Source organism: Polypterus senegalus, chromosome 9 (genome assembly GCF_016835505.1).
Source record: "Polypterus senegalus isolate Bchr_013 chromosome 9, ASM1683550v1, whole genome shotgun sequence".
NCBI classification, from domain to species: domain Eukaryota; kingdom Metazoa; phylum Chordata; class Cladistia; order Polypteriformes; family Polypteridae; genus Polypterus; species Polypterus senegalus.
The window spans coordinates 132596448-132624041 of record NC_053162.1 but is presented as its reverse complement, the minus strand read 5'-3'; the positions used below and the strand labels follow the sequence as shown (position 1 = coordinate 132624041).

Genomic DNA, 27594 nt, shown 5'->3' with positions numbered 1-27594 from the left:
CAGTGCAATTTGCACAATGAAAATCTGTATGGCAGAGTGATGAGAAAGAAGCCCTTTCTGCACTCACACCACAAACAGAGTCGCTTGTTGTATGCAAATGCTCATTTAGACAAGCCAGATTAATTTTGGAACAAAGTGCTTTGGACTGATGAGACAAAAAGTGAGTTATTTGGTCATAACAAAAAGTGCTTTACATGGCGGAAGAAGAACACTGCATTCCAAGAAAAAACACCTGCTACCTACTGTCAAATTTGGTGGAGGTTCCATCATGCTGTGGGACTGTGTAGCTAGTTCAGGGACTGGGGCCCTTGTTAAAGTCAAGGGTAGGATGAATTTAACCTAATATCAACAAATTCTTCAGGATAATGTTCCAGCATCAGTCACAAAGTTGAAGTTACACAGGGGTTGGATATTCCAACAAGACAATGGCAAAAACACAGCTGGAAATCTACAAAGGCATTCATGCTGTAGGAGAAGTACAATGTTCTGGAATATCTGTCCCAGTCCCCTGACTTGAATATCATCGAAGATCTATGGAATGATTTGAAGCAGGCTCTTCATGCTCAGTAGCCAACAATTTGAACTGAACTGGAGGGATTTTGTATGGAAGCATGGTCACAAATACCTCCATCCAGAATCCAGACACTCATCAAAGGCTATAGGACGCGTCTAGAGGTTGTTATATTTGCAAAAGGAGGCTCAACTAAGTATTGATGAAATATCTCTGTTGGGTTGCACAAATTTATGCACTTATCTAATTTTGTTATGATGCATATTGCATATTTTCTGTTAATCCAATAAACTTAATGTCACTGCTGAAATTCTACTGTTTCCATAAGGCATATAATATATTAAAAGCAAGTTGCTACTTTGAAAGTTCAGTCAATGATAAACAAAAATCGAAAGAATTAAGAGGAGTTCCCAAATGTTTTTTATATGAATGTAAATATAAGACCCATTACAGTCCTGAACCGGTGCACTCTATAAAATGAAAGCATTATCACCACCCTCTTGTCTTCACCCTAGTACTGATGACTGTATGTCAGGACAGCGAGTCATAAAGTCAGCCACATAAGCCAAGTACACATCCACAGTGCTTCACTTCATTATTCTTAATATTTTTACTTTTTTAGTCATGATACATCTGCAAAGCATGCTGGTATAACAATGCTGCTTGGGTCCTGTTTGTAGCACTCAGCTGGTGTGCACCCTACAAATACATTGTAGTATGGACCACTGTGTGATGTGGAAAGCAAGGTTGGGGTGGAGCCCAGGGAAACACACTTTTTGTGAAGGCACAGGACACCTTTCCTAGGAAGAGTTGAGTGACAGGAGGAGATGGGCAAGTAGCAGTGCTTTCATGCCAAACAGGCAGAGGAGTGTGAGATCAGGAGGAACGTGGATCAGTCAGTAAGACGGCAACAGAGTGAGAAGAGTGAGAGAAGTAACAGCAGACTTATTTTATTATTTTTGAGGATTGCAATGGACAGTGGCAGAATACCTGTAGACTCAACTGGAAAAGTGCTCATGTGTGTTTTGCAGGAATGTCACAGTATCAAGCCAAGGTCCACACAGTCTAATTTTTTTCTCGACGACTATTGTTGGACATGGTGAGGTGACTGATACTAACAAGGCACTTTAAAAAGCATTGTAATAAGAGGAAAATCAGAATTATAACTTATTTTCATTTTCTTTAATTAGAAGGTCTTAGCATTAAACAACAGCTAGGGGTCTCAGATTTATGAGTGAATTCGAACAAGATCAGATGCAGAATAATACTTACAAAAGCACTGAAAAACTTTTCTAAGTAGACTTGTAGATCAAGGTGTAAAGCAGTGAGATAAGAAAAACAAACTGTCCCAAACTATGTTGTGAAGCTATAAGTCTGACTATATGTTTTATTAATGAAGATAACAATCTAACCATTAAAAATGACAAAAAGGATGATTATGGAAGTGAAGTGCAAAAGTAGATCTGTTAAATATTGTAGCTTTGCATAGCACATTTGGTGTACCTTGATGCCAAAATTAGTGCGGGTAAAACAAACAACCATTCTTTTCTACTCGAATATCAGCTTTTGCTGAAATTCAAATTATATTTGATTAGCAATATTCAATCTTGTGAGCCTTACTTGTTAAGGCTGATTTTAGACGGCTGCCTGCCCCAGCTTTGCCAGTTTGTTTTCTGATAATGCCCCATACTTAAACTTTATTAACTTTATTAACAAAAATAGACAAAACTAAAGCCAGGGACAGATCATCAACAAAACCATGACACTTGGGGGTAGGGTAATGGTGTGGTCAGTTCCAAACCACCTTATGACAACCTATACGCCAAATCCAAAGTCTGTCATCATTCATTTTCTGGATCACAGAAGCCAGTGTTATGTTAAAAATATTTATTGTGATTGAATGAAATTTGTAGTAGTAAATGGTAAGTTGCATTTGTGTGAAAGAGATTGATGAAAAGGATTTGTCATAACCAACTTGGTCAAGCCAGGCTTAATCAGCGAAGACATAATTCAAAAGATTAGAAAACTTGAGGGCTGTTCTGTTTGTATCAGACTAGTGAACCCTAATGTGAAATGTTGTATTTAGTTTCAGAATACTTTTTATTTATATCTCCACTCATAAGCTATTAAGGAGAATGCTTAACTAGAACTCCTACTAAAAAGTTACATAAGTTACACCTGAACGTAACAGCTTCTAATGTGTTGCATGTAAGTGTGTGACCAGTTTGTGCTTTGCATTTGTAGTTTATGCCATAATTGCTTGCTTTATTTAAAGGTGGCCCACTGTTGCAGTGGTTAACACTGCTACTCCACCGCTAAAAATGATCAGGGTTTAAATTTTGGTCTGTTCATTGTCTGAATGGAGGATACACATTCTGTCCATGTCTGCATGGGTTTTTCTCCAGGTAGGCCTGGCATGTGTGTAGTATCTGAATTGGCCCCGTGTCAGTCAGGGTTGGTGTGTGTTAATGTCCCTCATGATGGTCTGGTGCTCCATACAGGTTTGGTGGTTGGCTTTTGACCATTGTTGTTGAGATAGACTCTGACACCCCTCAATCTTCAATGAAGGTTTTAAAGACAGATACATATTTTATTTTTTTGTACAAGAAATAAAGTATTTTATACTAGTATTCTCATATACCAAAATTTCAAATACTGTGTCAAGAAAAGTATTGCAATTCAATTCCATTTCGATACCCAATACAGTACATAATGCAACTCAATAAATCAGTTGTTTAAACAAATTGCAATTCTGAATACATTAAAATCTTTACATTGATGCAAACAAGTAAAATAAGTTTTAGTCATTACATGTAAATACTTCAAGTAGTACAATATTTTGTAAAAGGTAAGAGTATGGTTCTGTAAACAATAAAAAGTAAACAAGTTTAAATCCAGTCAACAGTTTTTTTTTTGTTGATGAAAGCAAATACTGTTACTGAAGTAGTACAATGAAATGTTATAAATGTCATCATATGTTAATTGAATAAGTAGCATGACCTTTTCGGTGAAGCGGCCATCATAGCCAGCTAAATCCAATCAACTTTCACTTTAGTCACCGTCCCACAATTCAATTTCTACTGTAATACACAGCGTAAATGACCACACAGAGGAATAGCACTACTGACTATGCAGTAATGCACTTAACAAAATATAGTGCCTCACATTATATAATAAATGTAATGAAGACTATTTTCAAAATTACATACTGTATGATAAAATAAAAAGAAAGTAACATGCTATAGCAGCACACTTTGTGGAGTGTCTTTAAAAACTGAGGAAGAGACAGGTGCTAATGAGCTTTGCCTCTGAGTAAACAGTACACAATAAAAATGTCCCACACCTAAAAATAATTGTAGACCCCTTTCTTAATGCCTTAAACATTTTACTGATTACAAAAATAATTTAAGCTGTAGAATAAAAAGAAACATTACATCCCTACTTCAAACTCAACAGTTTACAGGCTTATACTGGTTAATCTTTCGGCAGTTTAGAAATAAGATACCTACCTTTTGAAACTCTTTTCATTGACTTACGTGTCAGTCCTTGAAGTGTTTAGCTAAATTGGTTGTGTTAGCCGCTTTAGTTGACATTGTGCAGAAGCAAGTCTTGCATACAGTTTAGCATGCATCTTATGGTTTACTGTTGCAATTTGACAAAATTCCAAAGTATTTCTAAACACAACTTTGGCTGCCCTCTTTGTTAATTAAGTGTGCTGCTGAAGGCACCAAGTCTGCTGAAATTACCATCCTATTAACACATGTGAGTGGGTGGAAATGGGGTTGTAACTCTAGGCAGGCTCAAACGTCAAAAGCCAGAGTGAACTGAAAGTGCATTTGCAATGTGGGCTGTAGAATCGATACAGTGAAAAATAAGCACTGAGCCAGTTTTAACAGTGTTACAATTGATACTTACCAATATTTTTATACTTTTGACAACCCTCTTTTATACTAAAATTCTCACAGTTTTTGTGTGATTAAATAATGTGAAGGACAAAGTGTGATTTATACCCCTAGAGCTTAGCTCTATCTCTCCACAGTATTATTCAATACTGTCTTACTTTTAAAATGATAGACCCAAATGCTGTATTAAAATAACAATATTACAAGCTATTGGTACTTTATAAAAATAATTTTCATTGTGGAAAACATTCAAAAATATAGGTAACATCAGTATTTTTTGATATATTGCAAGTATTTGCAGTTGGCAGATAGTTTGTGTAAGTGACTTGATCTTAGGATGGACTTGTCTGCAGACTGCACAACTTTAACCGTGAGTTAACAGCTCAGTATTTCTTTTAATCTTTATTGAATCATTGCTTTAACATATAATGTGTTTCAAAATGTAAGGATTTTAATTTTATATAACATTTTGAAACTACTGTAAATCCCTAACAATGAAGCCAAACACAATTCCTATAAACAGACAAGTTAAATCACATTGTATTTAAACTGCTTAGAAATCTTGCTAATCTTTAAAGATATAAATTTCATTCTTTTACAGACAAGAATTTACTTGACATTAAACATGTAGTGGTTGCTAATTGTATTTTAAGTTTTTTGCTCAACTATACAATCAGAAATGGATTCAACAAACAAGAGAGAAGTGGTTTTGAGCATAGAATATTAGGAAAGTGAAATGCAAGCAGGTTAGTCACTGCTGTTTAGAATGGAGCTGTTTCCATTATCCTCAGAACTGCATGTGGTTCACAAAAGTTTTATTGTTGGTCATAGATACATGCTGATTGAAAAAGAAAACACAACACATATTAATGAACTGAAGTTTCAACCTTTATTGCTTAAATAAGAATGAACAAATTAAAATAATAGGAAAGCAAAACAGAACAACATCAAAAACAAGATGAAAACAATGGCAACAGTGAACATGAATAACAGTCTTCTTTCAGTCATTTAGTAGCTTGTGTGACTGCCTCTTGCAGCCACCACTGCTTGACATCTCTAGCTCATTAGAGCTAATGAGCCTCTGAATCTGCAGTTGTGAGAACTTATTCTGTTCTTGAAGAAGGTCCTGACGACATTAGTGGCTATTGGCACGCAGAGGTTCTTGTCTCTAGCCATTGAGATTTACGAGCATGTATTGGTATTCTATCGCATTAAGTGATGGAAAGAAAGCAGGAAAAGGCTGTACCAGAACCTATGTGTGGAGCCTTGTATTGCCATTTTGTAGGGTCTAATCTAGGTGTTGAGAGCAGAGGGCTTCTGATAGGTCTCCTTTGGCAGCAGCATGAAGCCTATCTTTCACTCTCCTGTAGTAATGCAGACATTGTTTCTGTTGGTAGTCCCAGTAGAAGTACAGAGGCATATGTGGAATGATTTCTAGATTTGGCCAGTCTGATTTGTAGGTCTTGCTCTATTTTGGTCATTTGATGTGACATTCAAGCTATAAGTATTGTTTTCTCTGTTGTTTTGTGCATTTTAATAGTGAAACTATGTTCACTTTTTCCTTTGGTTTCCATGATTTTCTATTTACTTTTGGGTAAAGCTTTTGCTTTTATAATTTTGTTCTTCTAAACATAATAGGAAACCTAAACTGGTGGGAGTGTAAGCTTCTTTCCTCACCTCACAGCAGCTGGCATCAACTCCACACAGTAGCTGATGCAAGCAGAAAGAAAACATTTGGTTTTGAGAAATGTATACACTAAACATGTATTAATTTAAATGGCCAGTATAAGTGAAAAGTTGAAAAAACACAATGAATTGTACTTCCTGATAAGAATCTTGGGCGGCATGGTGGTGCAGTGGTAGCGCTGCTTCCTCGTAGTTAGGAGACCTGGGTTCGCTTCCCGGGTCCTCCCTGTGTGGGTTCACTCCGGGCACTCCGGTTTCCTCCCACAGTCCAAAGACATGCAGGTTAGGTGGATTGACGATTATAAATTGGCCCGTGGGTGTCTTTGTGTGTGCCCTGCGGTGGGTTGGCATTGTTGGATTGGTTCCTGCCTTGTGCCCTGGGATTAGCTCCAGCAGACCCCTGTGTTCAGATTCAGCAGGTTGGGAAATGGATGGGTGGATGGATAAGAGTCTTTGGACAAGAGTTAGAAAAGATGAAATATAATTCATGAAACTGTGCCCTCCTTTAATAGAAAGAGAATAAAAAAAACTAAGTCAGCTTACACGTTCTGTCTTGTTTGTTAACTTACCTGTGACTGCATATACATACATATATTCATCCCCTATAATCCTTTGTGTTAGGAATAAATGATATTGCTTTGTATATTAAAGTAATTGTGTTTTGGTTATATGTTGACCAGCAAGTCTATCACCTCTCCAAATCACAAAAAAAGAAAGTGAAGGAATTTTATTTAATTCCTTAAGTGAATTTATGATCTTTGTACATAAATCATTATAGATCTTTGTACACAGTGAGAATTTCAGATTGCCTGTACAGTGTCGAAAAACTTAGATATGATGACTCTGCACATGTATAAACAATTATAATTTATCTAACTTAACGGACTGACAAAATAGGTGAATGTAGTCTTTGTATAGGTTTTGATACTCTGTCAGTCACAACTTAGTAAAACACCTTTTGTCAGAAATCATAGACTCTGGGTATGTTTTTCACCCAGTCAAAAGTCTTCATGTCCTTCCATTTTGAATGTGTTTCCTTTCTTCATTGCAGAACTTTATATCCATACATGCTTCTACAGGCTGTAAAGGAGGAACCAACACACTATTAATACTGCAACTCAGAATATTTTATGTCTTCTTTCACAAAAAGTGACTGCACTGAATATGCCAATGTATCGAACCAGTGTTAATTATAACATAACATCCTCATGTCCACTTAATCTAGATCAGAGTTGTAAGGTACCAGATGCTTTTGCAGCAACATCCAGGTTGATGTAGGAAAACAGCAGACTCCTTTGATATACAGGGTGGGCCATTTATATGGATACACCTTAATAAAATGGGAATGGTTGGTGATATTAACTTCCTTTTTGTGGCACATTAGTATATGTGAGGGGAAAACTTTTCAAGATGGGTGGTGACCATGGTGGCCATTTGGAAGTCGGCCATTTTGGATCCAACTTTTGTTTTTTCAATAGGAAGAGGGTCATGTGACACATCAGACTTATTGGGAATTTCACAAGAAAAACAATGGTGTGCTTGGTTTTAACGTAACTTTATTCTTTCATGAGTTATTTACAAGTTTCTCTTTGTTTACAGCCATTGACATGTTGCAGAGATTAACACGTGAGGAGCGGATAGAAATTGTGTTGATGTCTGGTGAACGCAGTAACCGGGTCATTGCAGCAGATTTCAATGCAAGACACCCTACGAGACCACCCATCTCCCATGCTACAGTTAGCAAACTGCTTGCTAAGTTTCGTGAAACTGGTTTAGTATTGGATTTGCCAAAAAGTGGAAGCATGAAAACTGTCACTAATGAAGAAACATCAGTGGCTGTCCTAGCTTCATTCAGCAAGAGCCCACAGCGTAGCACTCGGCGCATGTCACTGTAGAGTGGCATTAGTCGAACATCCCTTCAGCGGATATTAGCTACTCACAAATGGCACCCTTACAAACTCCAGCTACTGCAGCATCTCAACGAGGATGACCCAGATCGGCGCACTGAATTTGCAGAATGGGCAAAACAAAAACTGGAACAGGACCCTCAGTTTACGCAGAAGATTTTGTTCAGTGATGAGGCATTTTATGTGAATGGTGAAGTTAACAAACAAAACCACCGCTATTGGTCTGACACTAACCCACATTGGATAGATCCCTCCAAGACTGTTGGAACAAAAAAATTGATGATATGGTGTGGTATATGGGGTACAAAGATAGTGGGGCCATTCTTCATCAATGGAAACCTCAAGGCCACTGGATATGCGAAATTGCTACATGATGATGTGTTTCCCTCTTTATGCACTGAAGCTGGCACGTTCCAGCAAGATGGTGCACCACCACATTTTGGGTGTCAGGTCTGAGCATTCCTAGATGAACGGTTTCCTGGAAAGTGGATTGGTCGTCGTGGGCCAGTTGAATGGCCCCCAAGGTCTCCCGATCTGACCCCCTTAGACTTTTATCTTTGGGGTCATCTGAAGGCAATTGTCTATGCTGTGAAGATACGAGATGTGCAGCACCTGAAACTACGGATACTGGAAGCCTGTGCTAGCATTTCTCCTGTGGTGTTGCTATCAGTGTGTGAAGAGTGGGAGAAGAGGGTTGCATTGACAATCCAACACAATGGGCAGCACATTGAACACATTTTATAAGTGGTCAGAAACTTGTAAATAACTCATGAAAGAATAAAGTTACGTTAAAACCAAGCACACCATTGTTTTTCTTGTGAAATTCCCAATAAGTTTGATGTGTCACATGACCCTCTTCCTATTGAAAAAACAAAAGTTGGATCCAAAATGGCCGACTTCCAAATGGCCACCATGGTCACCACCCATCTTGAAAAGTTTCCCCCCTCACATATACTAATGTGCCACAAACAGGAAGTTAATATCACCAACCATTCCCATTTTATTAAGGTGTATCCATATAAATGGCCCACCCTGTACATAAATAGTGGCCAGTTTTGAGTTGCCCTGTAGTGCAAGCAATTGTGTCAGCAGTAGAAGTCTCAATATAATTAAATTCAGCAATTTTTTTATGGTGAAAATAGACAAGTTAATAAATTGACCAATAAATATCCATCCATCCATCCATTATCTAACCTGCTATATCCTAACTACAGGGTCACAGGGGTCTGCTGAGCCAACCCCAACCAACACAGGGCGCAAGGCAGGAAACAAACCCAGGCAGGGCGCCAGCCCACCGCAGTGACCAATAAATAGTTATAGATCAAACACAGTCTTGCACAATACAGAATCATTCATAGCTGTACATATTTCTAGACAATGAAACATTGATTATCCACAGGGCCAAAGGCTGCCGAAAGTAACTGGAGTAAAAATAAAAAATATTCATTACAGTATTCAAATTTTAAAGATAGACGTTGCAAAAATGAGCATTTAAAGAAATAGCATTAATACTAGTGACAAAATTTTAATTTCCATTTTTTTTTTTACTAAAATACAGCACTTGAAGTAATTTATTTTTCCTTCTTTCTTCTCTACCCAGAAACTCCAGTGTGGATGAAGAAATTGAAAATCCAGGATGGAGCGTAAGAGCATTGGTTCAGCAATACGAAGGACAGAAGGAAACAATGAATGATGAGAGCAACTCAGAAGCTTCTAGGTACTGAATTCTGTTATACGCTCTACTGTATTAGCGACATAAAACAACATTATTGTTGTGTCAGCTTACACATGATTGGAGAATAATTAGATCTAGATTGAACAACATTGTTTGTTCCTGTACTGTGTTAAGTGTTCACTTACTGGCAGCAACTTTGGCGATTAATGACAGTAAAACGATCATATTCTTGGGTATCAGTGTTTGGCTGACTACCCACAATTATGTTTCAAAGCAACACTCACCAAATATATCTCTTTGTTGCTTTCACAATCAAAATGTCAGGTTTGTGTGCCAGGAATCAAGCAGATGGTGGCTTAAGCACTTAAGATGAACATATCTGGCAACCAGAATGGTATAAACCCATTACACTATTGAGTTTAAATCTCGCCTACCTTTATCTTTATATATAATACGTTACCGTGGCTGTTCATCTGTCTGTCTATTGTAGAATCAACTCTTGGCAGCGGCCAGCAGGGCAGCCGTGCGGCGCATGCGTATGGGTGCCATTCTCATCCCTACCATCTTCACCGTCACTTCCCCTACCTCTTCATATCTTAAATCAATCTGGAGGCAGATTAAAGACTTCAGTGTCAGCTTAAGTGAAAAATTTTAAAAAAGCGTACTAACTAATTGCAACACAAAAACTGACTGTTTTAACGCGAAAAGATGCCGATGAAAGAAGAGAAGAAGCGGGCCGCTAGGGTGGAGAAAAGAAGTGAATCAACCTCTGAGCAAACGAATGCAAAACTACAGAGAAAGAGTATGAAAACTATGAATGCTCAAGTCAAGTGTATTTACTGCATGTTATCGTGCAGTGCGCTGGTACTGGTGTTTGTATATTTTCCCTTTTTTATTTTGCAAAAATCAGGACTTTCTTCAATGAGCATTTTGTTAGGGTGTTCATCCCAGAACCACAGTGTAGCATCAGATGACTTTTATATCAGATAGTCTTCTAATAGATGTTCTGTTAAATATTGAAAGAATATTGAAAGAAGAACATTGTATTTGTAATGTTAACATTCTTGCCCTCAAGCCCATCTGGAATATCTTTTATCAGTGCCGCTAGAAAGTATGTAGGAAGAACTCTCTTTGTACTTTAAATGATAATATACATGTAACATGAATGCACATTGTGTTGTGAAAAAATAAGAACACTCTTAAAAAAAGAACTAAACAGAAAAATAAATTGCACAAGACTGAACCAAAGAATGCTAAGAATAGTATAAACAAGCCAACACACAGTCTTGTCCAGGGTGGCTCCATACGCTTCAGTGGCAAAATAGCCTATAGATTTCAAAGTAAACAAAGTGTGAGCAATATGAATAAGCTGCAAAGAGTTAACCAATTAATTCAAATTTCTATTTATACAGTTTACCATCAGCTTGAAGTAATTTAAAGGTTTGGAGTTTGTGTCTCTAGAAACTTAAAGGGAACTGTGATTAAAGTCGTAAGAAGGAAAATCTAATCTGTAAGGATCTAACTATAGAAAGAACTTGGACCTATAATAAACCTGTGACAGGGTGTAAAATGTGCCCTATACTGACATAGTGAGGTGACCATCCCTTTGAACTGGTATAATGCAGGTTTTCTGTAGACTGTCACATTGTTTAGTTTTCTGATTGTTGGTCATTTGACGAGGCCACCGTCAGAAGACTTAGATTCAGCCAAAGTCAGCTTTTGTTTTTTTTTCAGAGTAGAACAATGTGTTTCTAGTTAACAGACTTTCATTTATGTGTTCTGTGTTTAGCCTTTAACATAATAATAATAATAATAGATTTTATTTATAACGCGCTTTTCATTGACAAAATCTCAAAGTGCTACAACAAGAGCAATAACCACAAAGTTGAAAAGTTTAAAAGACTAGATTAAATTTACAATCTCAGCTGTTATATTCTTTCCTAAATAAAAAAGTCTTCAAATTTGCTTTAAAAGTGTCCAGATTTTGTGTAGTTCTCACTTCAACAGGGAGCTGATTCCAGATCATGTAGATATTATTTGGCTATATTCAATATTTCTTTAACTCCTCATTCTTTTTGGTGGGTGTTCTTGTATGTCTTGATTTCTCCATGTTCTGCTCTGTCCTGGTGAGGAGCTCTTGAAATCAAGATTAGCAGAATGATCTAGATTTCCCTTTCCCCAGCAACACATTCAAACCCTTCCTGAGGAATTTTCAAGCACATCAGAGCAGCTGTTATATATATGATCTAATAAATGACATGTTGATTTTCACAATGGTGTATGCTCTTTTTTGTTTTCATTCCCACTTATTTATTTATCTTTTGATTGAAACTATTTCTATAAATGTTAAATTTGCCATTTAAAATTTTTAAGAGGGGCCATTTTGCCATTTCCACCAATCCAACATTATGACTGTTTTAAGCACTTAATATAACTGCATTACAGTTTGTATGGATTCTTGGCTTTATTGATATGATAGTACCATGTGTGCTCCATTAATGATATGTCATTGTTGTCTCTGAAATATTTTTTCTGTTGTGAGAGATATAAATATATTTTGATCAAGATGTGATTTGAGTTTAGTCAAGAGAGTTCTTGCCATGAACCCCAAAGCAATTAACCAGAAAAGAGTAGGCAGTTGTGTTCTCCAAGGAGTATATTCAGGCAACACAGAGATGTGTCTGCTTTTTATTATTCTTTTACCCATCTGGATACCAGCCTTAAGCTGTCAAGCTGCTTTCAGTCCTTTGACCTTTTTCAATAAATGCTGATTCTGCGGATCAAGCAACAAAAAGAGGAGAGTGGCAGGATCTGACACATATTCCCTTGAGATGGTGGAACGGATGTCTTAATTCACTCTTAATTTAAGCAGTCCTTTAATTTTTTGATCCGTAAAAGCTGTTTTCATCGTTTGTTATTCTAATTGTTTGTATTTAATGACAAGGAAGGATATGTACAGTTCACTTACCGAGTCTTATCAGTCCAAAGAAGTGCTGTCAATTTGATTAACAATAGCATATTGGCCTGGTCAGAGATTGTGCTTGTGTGTGCAACAAAGATTTCAAATTAACATAAAATGTTGTGAGTCTACATTCATCCATCCACTTTCGTAACTCCCTATTTCCATTACAGTGTTGGGGGAAGGGGAGCTACAGAAAGCACTTAGCTTGAGATCAAAATCAGCTCTGGAAAAGGCATCCTTGAACTGGTGAACACACATTCACATTCATATCTGGCTAATTTAGCTTTGTCTGTTAAAATAGCATGAGGTTTAACATGAGGAAAAAAACACTAATTTTTCCTTCCTCCGTCTCAAATTCTATGTTTTTTCATGTACAGTATATGTTATGCAGACAAAATACTATACACTTTTGTGTTTGGACTTTTTTCAAAAGGATTAACACCCATTGTAACACAATAGACACAAAAAAGAATGAAAGATGGTACCTTTTTCGTCTGTTCACATCAAACAGCTACCCCAAGACATTTATTAAACAATGCCTATAAAGGATAACCCTCCAGATCTCAGCAAACAGTCATCTCCAACTTGGTCCCTCACCGCATGTACCCCCCTCCCATTTATCATTGTAGCATGTCTGAAAGTACAGCACGTGTCCTGTCCAGATCTGGGATCAAGATAGCACACAAACCAGCAAACACTTTACAGACTGCCCTTTTCAATGCCAAAAGCACAAAATCCACCACAGAGACAAGAAACAGAGTTTACAGCATTCCATGGAATGCATGCCCAGCAGTATACTTGGGACAAATATCTAAAAGAGTCGCAACACATATACTGGAACATTGCAATGCCATCAGAAGGAAAGACCCATGGCCTCTGATTCACACACATGCAGGTTCCAGTGGACATACATTTAACTGGGATGCTGTGAAAGTAAAATTCAGGACCAATACAGAGTGCCAGAGAGCTGGCTGAATCATGGCTCCCTAATGAAAATGCCATTAACAGACACTTGGACTCAAACCCAACATATGCAGGCTTAAAAAGAAGAACACTCAGATAATAAAAAAAGACTCCATGACCAACACCTTCCGAACCCAACCTTATTAATATCCCCCCCTCTTACAACCTTACAACTCCATCCCAACCTTCACCTGCCATATACTGTATTGACTTTGATTCCTGGATGTCTAATCATTTTCCTCTGATGATGGCACCTGGTACTTTGTTGAAAGCTTAGGAATAAGAAATTTTTAAGATATCTGACTCATTTTCTCCCTTTGTGGATCTCTGGCTACAATTATGCAAACCGTATCACAGACCTTCACTGCCATAGTACATGGTGTATATAGAATAATGAAAATCATACATACATGTCTCCTAACAACAATAACAACAAAGAGACACACACATAAAAAAAATAAATTTACATACCATGTAACAAATAGTTTATATGCAATGTATATTTACTATTATATTTTTATGCAATATTTTGAGGCAATATTAGTTATTATGACTTGCTGTTGTGGACAAAAACTCAGACCCGACAGCAGGTGCGGTTATAAAGCAGCTTTATTTTCAGAGTCACGGTGAGAAGAGTTTCAGAAAAGCAGACAATCAAATATACATGACAGCGTCAGGGCTCTTCTGAACCCCGTCTGTTGGGTGGGGTCCAGTTTTATACCCCTAGAATGTGTGATTTAATATCATTATAAAATGTAACAGTCAACACATTTATTATACACAAACCTTGAGCCCCTTTAATGCCCCTTGTAAAACTTGATTTCTTGGCTCCTTTTGTTATGGTGTTCAGATGTAAGCTAAGGGAAAACGTGATAAGGCAGACTCATGTGTGGAATGCTCAGACCTTGAGTCCTTTGCACAAACATTTTTCTGTTTGCTAAAACAAAGCATGCTGTTACTTGGTTTCGTAAAGCTTACTTCTCAGACATGAATTAGTACAAGGGAACGAAGAGAACATTTGTCTTCCACACTGTTCAGTAACCTTATGATATGTGGATAGAAACTGTCCTTTAATCTTTGGGTACAAATATCAATGGTCCTGTACCATTTGCCCCAAGGAAAGACTGAGAAAAAAAACTGTGTAGGATTGCTGAAGTCTTTTTAATAATTCTGTTTGCCTTTCTAAGCAGCCTGTACACTGGTACTGTGAGTGCTGTGCAGAGTGAAGGCAGAACCTCTGCGTTCTTCCCAGTTAATTCTGGGGTTGATGTGTTGGGTTCATAGGGTTCATGGGGTGTGTTCTTCCTCCTATTATGTTCAGTGCTTGCATGGACTTGGTGTTCGGCAGGATCATGGGGTCCAGCAGCTGTACGGCATCTGTTGGTGTAGAAAGATTGACTGATCTTGACTTTACTGACGATTCTGTAATCTTTATGGATTCAATGGAGGATCTGATTAGAGCCCTCGTGGAGACTGAGCGAGGAGTCTGTGTTTGGGATTGTGAGTGTCCTGGATAAAAACTGAGATCCAAACATGTAGTGACCTGTTGGGCACAGCCATCAGCAGTGTGCCTGTCTGTGGAGAGAATACTGACAACATCAAGAGGTTTATTTACCTCAGCAGCAACATTCATGTCTGTGATGGCCCTACCTATGAAGTCAGTAGACAGACTGGGAGAACATGGGGAGTCATGAGATCGCTGGAAAGAGGTGTGTGGCGCTTTTGATATCTTTGCAAGAGGAAGAAGGTCCAAGTCTTTAGAGTCTTGATGCTTCCTGTTTTACTATAAGGTTGCCAGACATAGACGCTATCCAGTTACATGAAAGAAGACTGGACTCCTTGGTACTGTGCCTCTTTGGAGAATCATTTTGTACTGTTGAGTTGATTTTGTGTCGAGCAATTGCTCACAGAGTTCTGATTGAGGCATGTTACCTGAATTGTGAATTAACGTCAGTTATGGCACTACGACCATGTGGCACAATTCCCAGAGAGTGATCCAGCTTGCAGGATCCAAGCTTGCAGCTTGCTGAGGACACAAGTGGCTGGACCAGGCCAAGGGGACATCCACATAACACTTGGCTGCGGCAGATAGACGGCCATTTCTGGAGGGAGAGACTGTACCACTTGTCTGCCTAGGTGTTTTGTCGTGTGGTGGGTGCGGCAACATGCTGTACCGGTGCCTGCTCCCCAACCTGACCTGACCCAATATATTTATCAAGTAGTTATGCAACCAGTAGTGTAGCCAGAAATTTGTTGGTGGTTGGACTTATATGAAATTAGGAGGTTGAATAAAATTTCACCCAGATAAGACGGTTTATAGAACTTGACCATCAGTAGCTGAACAAGGGGGATCCTATAATAAAACCCTGCTCAGTAATGCACACAACATTGGAAGCACATACACAAATTCAAAGGCCGAGCCATTAAAAATAAAAATCTATCTTTCTTATCTATACTAATAAAAGGCAAAGCCCTCACTCACTCACTCACTCACTCACTCACTCACTCACTCACTCACTCACTCATCACTAATTCTCCAACTTCCCGTGTGGGTGGAAGGCTGAAATTTGGCAGGTTCATTCCTTACAGCTTCCTTACAAAAGTTGGGCAGGTTTTATATCGAAATTCTACGCGTAATGGTCATAACTGGAAGCAGTTTTCTCCATTTACTGTAATGGAGATGAGCTTCAACGCCGTGGGGGCGGAGTTTCGTGTGACATCATCACGCCTCCCACGTAATCACGCAGTACATAGAAAACCAGGAAGACCTCAAAAAAGCGCTTTAGAAAACATGCATTATATAATTGAGAAGGCAGCGAAACAATAAGAAGCGAGCGAGTGACATATACAACCATATTCATGAGTTCTGCTACTGAAACAAAGCACGATGTAAACCTACACTTTAAATTAAGTTCATAGACAGGCTGCCGCTGGCGTTTGTAATTTAGTGCCCACCCATATAAGGCCGTCCGTCAGCGGCAATCCAATAGCAAACTGCCACGGGTAAATATTCACGGGTGAAGGACTGTGCTTATGGAGAGGAAGATGAGATGGTCAGGGTGGTGTTTGACACAAACTCAGCGAAACTGCGAGAGAAAGTTTTAAGTGCCAGGACTAAGGTAACATTAAATACAGCCATGGACATAGCACGAGATGGCACCAGCACAGCTGGGAACCTTCGATGCATGTACACCGAGTGGCTCACGTGAACTGACGCAGTGCACAGATAAAAAGCAACAGTTCCAAAGAGCGCTGAACAAAAACCGAATTACACAATTGAAAAGGCAGCAAAAATATGAAGCGTTGATACATACAAGCATATTCATAAATCCAACTACTGCGGAAACAAAGCACACGTTGGAAAAAGTCAATGTCCCGCTAAAGGAAGACAGTGTAAAAAAAACCCGTGCATGCAGTGTGTCAGGTCTCAGATAAAGAAGAAGACGAGCTGTTTATTGATGCAGTAAGAAACGAATCGATGAATGAAACCTGTCATCTTTACAACGATTGACAAACACGGAATGTAACTTGAACACAACACATCCTACAAATACGAACCTGATTGAAAGAAATAATGATAATCAAATCCTTGATGACAGCAACACTCAGTAACACTCACAAAACAAATACTGTATATTGACAGTCATGTTACGTTATTTTTAAAATGTTCCCTTTTCTTTTCTAGCTTTTTAACACACTACTTCTCGCTGCATACGCGGTATATATATATATGTATATATATATATCCCGATCTACATACTCGAATAATGGATACTTTATTCGCCATCAATGATTGTTTTGGTAAAGCCATACTCGGTGTAATCATTAGATGAACGGTAAAAAAGTAAGAGCGAGGGAGGATGACTTATTGAGGCATGCAGGCTGTAGTGCGTCAACTCTATCTGAATTGCGCGATCACATTTGAAAAATATATCTTTTCAAGTTCTATTTAGTCCATATGTGTCAAACTCAAGGGCGGGCCACATCCGCCCGGCGTGTAATTATATCCGCCGCGAGATCATTTTATATACTGTATTATTGTTATTAAAGCCCGGTATATGAAGCGCTGGTAACACAATAAACTACAGATCCCATAATGCAGCGCTTCAGCTGCCTTGCCAACACTTATCGCGTTAATCAAGTCTAGCTTATGATGCTGCAAGTTATTGCGAAGCTAGCTCACATGATGCTGAAGAGAAAAGTTGATTCTGAAAATAGAGCCTTTAAAAACCGATGGGAGGCTGAGTATATGTTTACTGAACCTGTGTGTCTCATTTGTGGAGCTAATGTGGCTGTAATTACAGAATTTAATCTAAGACGGCACTATGAGACAAAACATCAGGGAGTTCTGTGTTGTGGAGATTCTCAGGATGGATTGCAGGTGCTCATCAGTGAGGCTGAAAGACCTGAATGCAATGCAGAAGATACAGAAAGCAGAAGAATTAAATAAGAATCTGACACTTCAGCGGACGTTTTACCCATGCACAATCACAAAGTGATTTCAAGTGAAGTTGCTTTTATGGGAGACACAAATGCACCAGTGCAACTTTCCCTGTTGCCAAGTAATGTTAAACCAAGTCGTCACTACGGTGTTCCCAAATCGCACTTTGCTGATAAACCGGCGCACTGAGTTTGCACGGCGCTTTGGTGACTTTGAAGAACAAAAAAAGTCCGTCTACATGCGGCTCGAACCTTGTGCATGTTTGGTAGCACATATCTGTGTGAGAAGCTCTTCTCAGTGATAAAGACTAACAAAACAGCACACAGGAGTCGCCTCACTGATGAGCACCTGCAATCCATCCTGAGAATCTCCACAACACAGAACCTCACACCAAACAGAAACGAACCTGTTGCCAAAAATAGATGCCAGGCGTCCAGCTCTAAAATGACATATGAGCAAAGACAACTGAATGATTTGATTTCTTATTGAAAGGAACACATTTTATTTATATTTCCAGGTTTTGTTATGCAGCATGTTCATATTTGAATTTGTATAATTTTGAAAGGATATATTTTTATGGAGAGCAAAATCTTTTGGGATATTTAAAATCTAAGTTTATTTTTTATATAAATTTACATAAGAGTAAAGAAATTTGAATGTTTGTTCTTTTAAGTTATTTAAGGTTTGAGTTGATTTATTCACGAATAATATTCCTGTCTGTTTTTACCATTCCTACCAAAGATATTTCTGTCGACTAAATAAAAATTCCTTCTATTTAAAATTTAAATAGAACTTGAACAAATACGATAGTTCATAATATCCACGCAGACTTGCACGTAAGAGCGGAGTTATCCGTTTTAACAAGCAGCGTATTGCACTGATACGAAATAGCTGTGTGTGTATATATGTAGATATGTATGTATATGTATATATATGTTTATATATGTGTGTGTGTATGTATGTATGTGTGTATGTATATGTATGTGTATATATGTAGATATATATATATGTGTATATATGTGTATATGTATAGATATGTATATATATATATGTTTATGTGTGTGTAAATATATATATATATATATATATATATATATATATATATATATATATATATATATATATATGACAGCAGCACTCATCACTCACAACAGTGACAAAACAATTACATTGACAATCATGTTACGTTATTTTCAAAATGTTTCCTTTTCTTTTTCATTGCTTCTTTAACACACTACTTCTCCGCTGCGAAGCGCGGGTATTTTGCTAGTCTATTATAAGAAGAAAACTAAAAGTTTGCAAAAATTACAAAAGTCAACATTTTTTGAACTTCAGGGCAGTGGTTTAACTGTTGTTATTGGCTTTATAAACTTTGAACTTTAAAGATTCAAGGCTCAATAGTGAGAATTCACCCAAAACCTAATCGGCTGTAAAGATTGAAATTGTCCAGAACATGCATAAGAATCAGTCTTTTTGTTCAGTGATACACAGGCATTCATTGTTTCAAAATGTTCAAAATATGTTCTTGGGTTATCAAAACCTGTTTTTCAGCTGGAAAAATCAAAGTTTTTAACAATACTTCCTCAATATATGAAATGTGGAAAAAGTAAAAAAAAAAAATATACAGTATATTTACATTTTTAAGCTTTCAATTAAATTCTTGCCAGTTTGTAACATTGAAAAGATCTGATTGCTGATCCCTGCGACCAGTAATGTTATTCTGGGTATAGACATGCTGCTTCTTCTTTTCTTTTCTATACTCCTACACCCCCCAATGATGTCTTATTTTTGCATATTTATACTCTGTATTGCGCTTTTAAATAAAACTCTCAAGTTCCCTTCAGTGTTTAAAGTTGAACTTTGACAAAAAAAAAAAAAATCAAGACCAACAGAGCATACCTTATTTTTGCAGGTAGATCATTCTATAGGTGAATGATTTAAGGACCCCCATCCTAAAGTATTTTTATCTATTTTTTTTGCTAAATTTAAAAAAATGCATTTTGTGATAAGAGTATTGCCATAGAATATTTTCCTTAGAAATTATGAAAAATAAAAGGTTACAAAGCAACTGAAGTTTATTGCTTGCATAAGTTGTTAAAACTTTTTAAACACGTTAGTCACAGCCTCCCTAATTTTTTTATCAAAATGAGTTTTATTTAAGATTTTTATTTAACATTATTTTAATCATTATTTCTGCTGTACTTGCAAGGACACTGTGTCATTGCCATTTCATGACCTCCAGAATGTGTTTTTGAATGCATCTCAAGCACACATAACACATTTCTTTTGCTCCTCTTCAAGTCATTGATATTCCTTGCTTTCAGTTTGAACAAAATGTATTTTGTGTTGCATTTCCTACCATTTGTAAACCAAATTATGTGAATGCTTGTTAATTTAGAAATATTACATAGTACATTATATTAGCAAAAAGTACTGAATTGCACAACATTTATATGGTAGGGTAGAAAGAGTTTTCCACCACCTTTTAAACAAGACAATACATTTCCTGAACCAACAGATTATAATAGATACAAAGAAACTGCAGTACAGTACATTGGCTCAGATAATCATGGTTTGACAGTGGTTTCCCTCCGTGTAGTGCTTTTAAAGATATTTCAGTTGTTGCTCAGATAAAACACAGTGGTATCCACTGGGCGGCTTTCAAATTATGTTACTTTCTGAGAGTGGACCATAAAATCAGTAATTAAATTGCTAATAATTTCAAGCATAGTGAGTAGTTTTACATTCTCTGGTTACAATAAGCCTCGACTGTACAGTTTCAGAGTGTGATATAAGCAGTGGTCATTCGTCATTAATCACTCGTTTAAACAGTTTAAGGCTTTTTATAAGTAGTTCAGTTTGCTATCACTACTTACAGTTTTCAGTGTTCTTCTCCCATACTTCAAAGACCTTCTCCCATACTTCAAAGACTTACATGTTAATTGGTAACTTTGAATTGGCCACATATGAGTGAATCTGAGTGTTTAATTGAGTATGCCCAGTAATGGACTGACTCTCCATTCTGGGTTTGTTCCTTGAGTTGAACTTAATTCTGCCCAGTTCTGTTCTCCTATGACTCATGTTCAGAAAATGAATGAATGCATTGTTAGAGAAAGAGATGACAGTGATAAAGAGTTGGGGTACCTGCCTGGTCACCCCATATAATTGGTTTTGCAGAATAAACACTGAATTTTTGCAGACGCAAGTTTAAAACAGAACCGTCCCAAATGATGCTGCTTCCAGGTTTGGGTCCTTCAGGCTGGAACCGGCGGGGCCAGGTGGACGGACACTGAAAGTGACATCAGAGGTGTTATAGCCGTCAGTCATCTGGTCTAAAGAGGGAGGAGGAGAGAAAGGCATTAGGGCACAGCGCCAATCCCTGGAGCGGCAGTAAAATTAGTCACTAGAGCCTTTCAGCTGTTCCCAATGTGCACACGCATGACAGTACATAAAACTCTGCAGTTATAAAATTGCATATAGAAAGAGTTTTTTGGCTTAGTACCTAAAAGCCATGTCCCATTGTACAACTTTTCGAGTAATTTTCAGTGGTAGCCTTCATTTACATAATCATAACATGTTGGATGCAGTTAGCAATGCTCTCCAGTGAATACAGTAGTATAGTGTGACATGCCCAGCAGCTCACTCCAACTAGTCCATGATTTGTTACGACAAAATCAAACCTATTCGATTTTGTCTTTAGTTACAGGGCTGGCTTGTGTGCATGAGAGCTGTCAGCCAATGAATACTCATCTGGAAGTCCAATGCATGTACCGTAATGCAACAACGAGGAATAAGAACTGCAGGTGTTTTGAACTTTGCAAACAGAAGACAGACTCAACGGTCTAATGTATAATGTTTCACGCACAAAAACAGAATGGGCAGAGATTGCAGCTGAACTAGCCATGCCTGTTCAGCCTTTGTACAGCATGAGCAACTTCAGTACACTATTGACTGGGCACATAAAAAGGCGGCGCACACAACTGTGCTGGGAGGATGGCACGAACTTGGTAAATGTGCCATGGCCAGCGATTTTCAGTCATGTAAATTGAAGTGGTCTGGCAAAGCAATCAGCAACTGCCGATAAAATCCATGAGTAGAAGTCGCACAATTTGACATCAGCTTAAAAAGAGAGGCCAGCAAAGAATAATTCAAAAGAATATTTCAATGATAAGTCTAACAGTAATTAAGTACATATTGCCTACAACAAGAATATAACAAACATGATCTCAAATGAACCATGAAGACTTTTCAGGATTGGCAAAAAGAAGCCAAATATAACCACTATGTTGCTAGAAGATTAACACCCACCAGGCAGTAGGTGGGGATCTGGTGAGATCCCAATGTACTGGACTTTAGCACTGGAAACTTGCTCTTGAAATGTGGAATGTCACTACGGTGGTGGGTATAATTCTACTCTTACTTACAGTATTATCTCAGGAATCCTGCGTTTTGTCTGGGGTGTTCCCGTTCCTTCTTTAGAGTTGCCATGTATGACTGGCATACTCATAAACTCATACCTATAGTCTGTGCCCTTCAAGCGTGTACTGGTCAAGGGGTTTATTTAAATACACCCAAACTGTTTCCTTCTTAAGTACTCTATATCTTAAAATGTTCATTTTAAGTTTTAATGACGTTTAAATTCTGTCCTTAGAATACTTTCATTGTATTATATACTGCATTTTATTTGTTTAATCTGAATCTCTGCTTTAATTCACTAACTGATATGAGTACTTCAGATATTTAAGGAAAATTTTTAGGACAGGTGTAGTGTATGGGAAATATTAACGAGTATAGCAAAGCTAACACAGTGAGAGTCTTGAAATGATTTTTTTTGTATTATAGAATTCCTCTCAATGTATCGGTGATGGAGAGACGATTATTAATATCTGTCACAAATACCAAAATATTTCATTGTTAAATCTAATTTATTCAGGATGATATGTTTATTTGGTGTTTTCACTTATTTTTTGAGGTATTTTACTATGATTTTTCAATGATTCTCTTTATTTATTTTTTTATTATATTTTTTGTCTGTTATTCATATATTGCAGAGTAATATAAAAGGAAAAAAAAAATCCTTTTTCTTATTTTCAATAAACTGATGGAGAACTTTAAAGTTAACTATACTGTATGTCTATTTTTTGTCCAAATGTATATTTTCCTGCCATAATGTTCTCAAGTATCCTAATACTTTTTTTTTAACATTTCTAAGCCTCCAAATGGCAAAATTGGGTGAAAAAAAGAATAAAGCAGTTTAAAATGTAAAAATTCAGAAAACACTTAGCCAAGAGATGGACAACTCCATAGTCAGCCCTCTAACTGCCTGGGCTGACTAATGCAGTTTCAATTTGGAGGAGACTGCTCCTCCTCCCAAACAACCATAGCTAAATTTGTCCTATCTGCCATCAGCGCCGTCAGTGGGGGAGGGGTGGGAGTGCAGAGCCTTACATATGAAGAAAACACAGGGTGAGCTGACATACACGCATAGAAATCAAGGAGAAAAATGAAAAATCAGGATCTCTTTGGCAAAAAAGAGAGTCTGGAATGGCATTAAAAGGAAGTGGTTACTGGAATGGAAACTATGCACATGATTCGTAAAAGGAAGAGTAATCAGATGTCTTATTGGATAACTACTTATTGGACAAGCAGGGACTTTGATTTTCCTTTTTTCATTAACTTCTGAAAGTAAACAACTGCCTGCTTTATTATGGAAAATACTGGAATTATTTATTTTCATAAGTTGGAAATATATTTTTTATATCTTTTCTAACTGCTTCTCTTTACAAATCACTGTAACAATTTGCAAAGAATTTTTTTTTTCCTTAGAAAAGGTTCCTTGAGGTGCTTTTTACAGCTAAATCTTAGCTTTATCACCTTCCTGAGATTCTGAGTTTTTTTTTTTTTAAAAAGATGCAAAAAGGATTTTAGAAGCTGTGCATAAAACAAAGACCAGATGATATGCTGTCTCCACAGCAGCACATAGGACTATAATCATTTGAAAGCATGAATTGTGTTTGAGTGAGGTTTCTGCTTTGTCATTCACACGAAGGGCAGCTTGCAGACTGGACTTGTTGCACAGAAGGTGGAGTTGAGTGATGGGATTGTGTGTTGCCGAGGATAATTAGAAAAAGAAACGTTCAAGCATCAGGAGGCTGGGAGGTCAGGTGTCATGGGAAACAAGGCAGGGAAATGGTAAGAGATTTAGTATTCTGATTTAAAATTAACAATGAAAGATTAACATTCTTTGGGCTTGATAACAGAATTCTTAATAAATCATCTTTTCTGTACTTGTTTGCTTTTTGTTTAAAACAAATCTGTGACACATATACATGAATTGGTTTCATAATGCTTTTCATTTAGTAATGCAGTGTATTGTTGAGAGTTTCCAGAGCATAACACTGGAGAAAAGAGTTCATTATAGGAAACATCCCAGGAAGGACTCCAATTTATTACAAAGGGTATGCTTAAATTCATACTATTTAGGTCCACCACTCAGCTTGACACTTTGTCATGGAAACTCCATAAAGCAGATTCTTCAATCTAGAATTGTACTGGTGCCCTGCCAATGTGAGGCAGTGGCACTGCCTCCGTGCCAAGTTATTGATCCTGTTTTGTAATAAGTAATATTTATAAAGAAGATGAAGTTGATGTGTGATTGTGCAATAGAAAGCTATAATGCAAAGTGCATTATCTGTACTTCTTTTAGAAAACAGTTGCATAATCCAGATTCACTTTGTCACGGCAGTGCTGAAAAATGGCCATTCTCCATGCGTAGTTGTCAGAAGAAATGACAAGTGAGTGTGGAGCCTTATTCGTGTACATTTTATAGCCCTTGTTATCCAATATAGGTACATAAAGTGCAAAAGCATATTTCGTCAGCATCAGATAGTTTGCAGGAACAAACTGTGGAGAGAAAGTAGTCTATCACTGGACACACTCACTTATACACTCATTTTGTGCAAACTTAATGCCACAGTTAGTCTAGCTATATATCTTTGGAATGTTGGAGAAAAGTGGACTACTAGGAAATCTAAATGGACTTGGGAAGTACATGCAAATTCCAAACTAACAGTAACTGGCCGGGCATTAAAACCTAGTCTGAGGAATTGGAGAAGAAAACAGCATTCAGTATTTTCCCAGTGTGCCCACCTTCCAAATAGGCTAATTTAGCTCATTAATTACCATTCATTTGATTATCATTGTATGTTTATGTTAAATTTACATTTATTGAGGAGGTACAGTATTTAGTGTGCATCAAAATGTTATTCACGTCATGGGCTTTTTGAAAAATAAGAAGCTAACAGTTAAACTCCACACTTTCCTTACAGAACAGGACAACTTCTTTTTTCATATATAAGCAATTTTAAAAAATTAATTAAGCTTTTGCACTATATTTCCATCGGTTCATTCATATAGTACACATCAGTATGTGACTGTATATTTGCCATATGCATGGTACTGTGTGTAGGAGTATACAGAAATAGTTGTGGTTATTTTAATATTGGTTTAAGCTTCCTTTCTAGTGGGTTGGTATCCATATGGAGAAATTTCCCAGCTGACAAGTTTCAAATTCCAGGACGTTTGTGGCCTATGTTTGGGAGGAGTCAGGTTCAAAACTTAGGGTGTTTTGCTTCTCTAAGCTTGTGCTTGTCATCATTTGTTTTGCTTATTTCACTGGGGACAATTAGGAAGTCAATCCTTCTATGCCTCACGCTGTTTTTCACACACAGAGAAATGATTACAATGTAGAATATAAAACCTCAAACTCAGGCTTTTCAGAATCATTAGGCAGATTATTTGTTTTTGTTAGATTTTTTTTTCTGGAATCATGTGTGATATTTTCTTGAAGATGTAATTTTTCATATTGTGTGATTTTGTATTTTCTAAGAGTATATTGATTTCCAACCTGAGCTGCTTCTACTCTGTAAAACTGGGGAGGCGTATTAGCTGGGTCACTGAGCATCAGAAGCTTTGCTGGTTGCCTAGGAGACTGTCATTTCATCCCACATAAGCAGACATTTTAACCTGTCTGCTGTTTTTATTTTACTGGCCTCTTATTAAAAGACAAATGGAATGGAATTCTTACCACAGAAAGTAATGCTTTACTCCTTCCATAACTAAGATGCCTGCTTTGACAAGTCTAAAAATATTTATGTGCAATGTTTTAAACAAAATAGAACAAACCTAAATTATAAATACACTTTATAATATTTTCAAACTTCATTGTTTTCAGAAGCTGTAATTATTAGGCTGGACATAAATGATGTGTCCAAGTGATATTTCTTCAGAATTTTCATGCATCAAAAGGGAAGATTCATATTAATTAGTGTGACTTAAATAAACTGGATTTTTTGAACAAAAAAGTTCTTACAGTGATAGCGCTGCTTCCTCGCAGTAAGGAGACCTGGGTTCGCTTTCGAGGTCCTCCCTGCGTGGTGTTTGCATGTTCTCCCCGTGTCTGCGTGGGTTTCCTCTGGGTGCTCCAATTTCCTCCCACAGTCCAAAGACATGCAGGTTAGGTGCACTGGCGATCCTACAGTAAATTGTCCCCAGGGTGTGCTTGGTGTGTGTGTTTGTGTGAGTCCTGCGGTGGTCTGGTGCCTTGCCCGTTGATTTGTTCCTGTCTTGTGCCCTGTGCTGGCTGGGATTGGCTCCAGCAGACCCCCGTGACCCTTTAGTTAGGATATAGCGGGTTGGAAAATGACTGACTGTTTCTCACTGGTATGAAATGGTGGCACAGTGATAGTGGTGCTGCCTTTCAATAAGGAGACCAGGGTTCATTTTTGCATGGGAAACATTTTCTGAAATTCTGTTAGGAGAACTTTTTGTCCAGAAAATTCCCTGTGTGGAATTTTACTTGTTCCCCTCGATTGCTCCAGCTTCGTACCTCAGTCTAAAGACATCCAGGTTAAGTGAAATGGTGCTGGTAAATTGATCTGTGTGTGTGTTTTTTTACCCTGTGATGGACTGGTGCTCTCTCCATTTGGTGTTCCTGCTTTGCTCCTGATGATTGCTAGGATAGGCTCTAGCTTCCCTGTAACTCTGCCTTGAAAAAGTGGGTTACGAAAATGGGTGGATGGATGCATGGAAGTCTGTCCTTCATATTAGATTGCATTGTTACAGCAGTGTATGTCCAACCTCAGAAATGTCAGGCACAATGCAAGGACTTAAGCTTAAGTCCATTTTATGTCTCATTTGTGTATACAAGCAATCATTGTTTGTAAATCTCATATTAATTGGTATAATTTCATCTAAAATAATGAATAATTCTTTTTATAGTTTACATTGTATACATGTATTACCCTAATATATTAATAATAATAGTTATTTACATTTATATAGCGCTTTTCTCACTACTCAAACTGCTCTCCATGCAGGGAGGACCAGGGAAGCAAACTCACAATCTCCTTACTGCCAAGCAGCAGTGCTTCCACTGCACCATGCATATTCATGATTTTCACTCATTATTTTCATTTGAAAATATCATAGCAATAGGCTTGAGTCTCATTTTGACATTGAATTTAATTAGGCAGGTTTGAGAATGTGA

General features: G+C 37.5%; 1 protein-coding gene across 3 annotated transcripts in view; it reads left to right on the top strand.

The window, feature by feature from the left end:
• LOC120535812 (dixin-like) overlaps positions 1-27594 on the top strand; it is a 161034-nt gene that overhangs the window by 81785 nt on the left and 51655 nt on the right. For 2 of the 3 annotated variants that reach the window (XM_039763903.1, XM_039763902.1), the window contains one exon: positions 9607-9723. In XM_039763903.1, coding sequence (XP_039619837.1) covers positions 9607-9723 — 117 coding nt within the window. Of the gene's footprint in view, positions 1-9606; positions 9724-23510; positions 24240-27594 lie in introns of those variants that run through there. The other variant, XM_039763904.1, reaches the window with a different exon arrangement.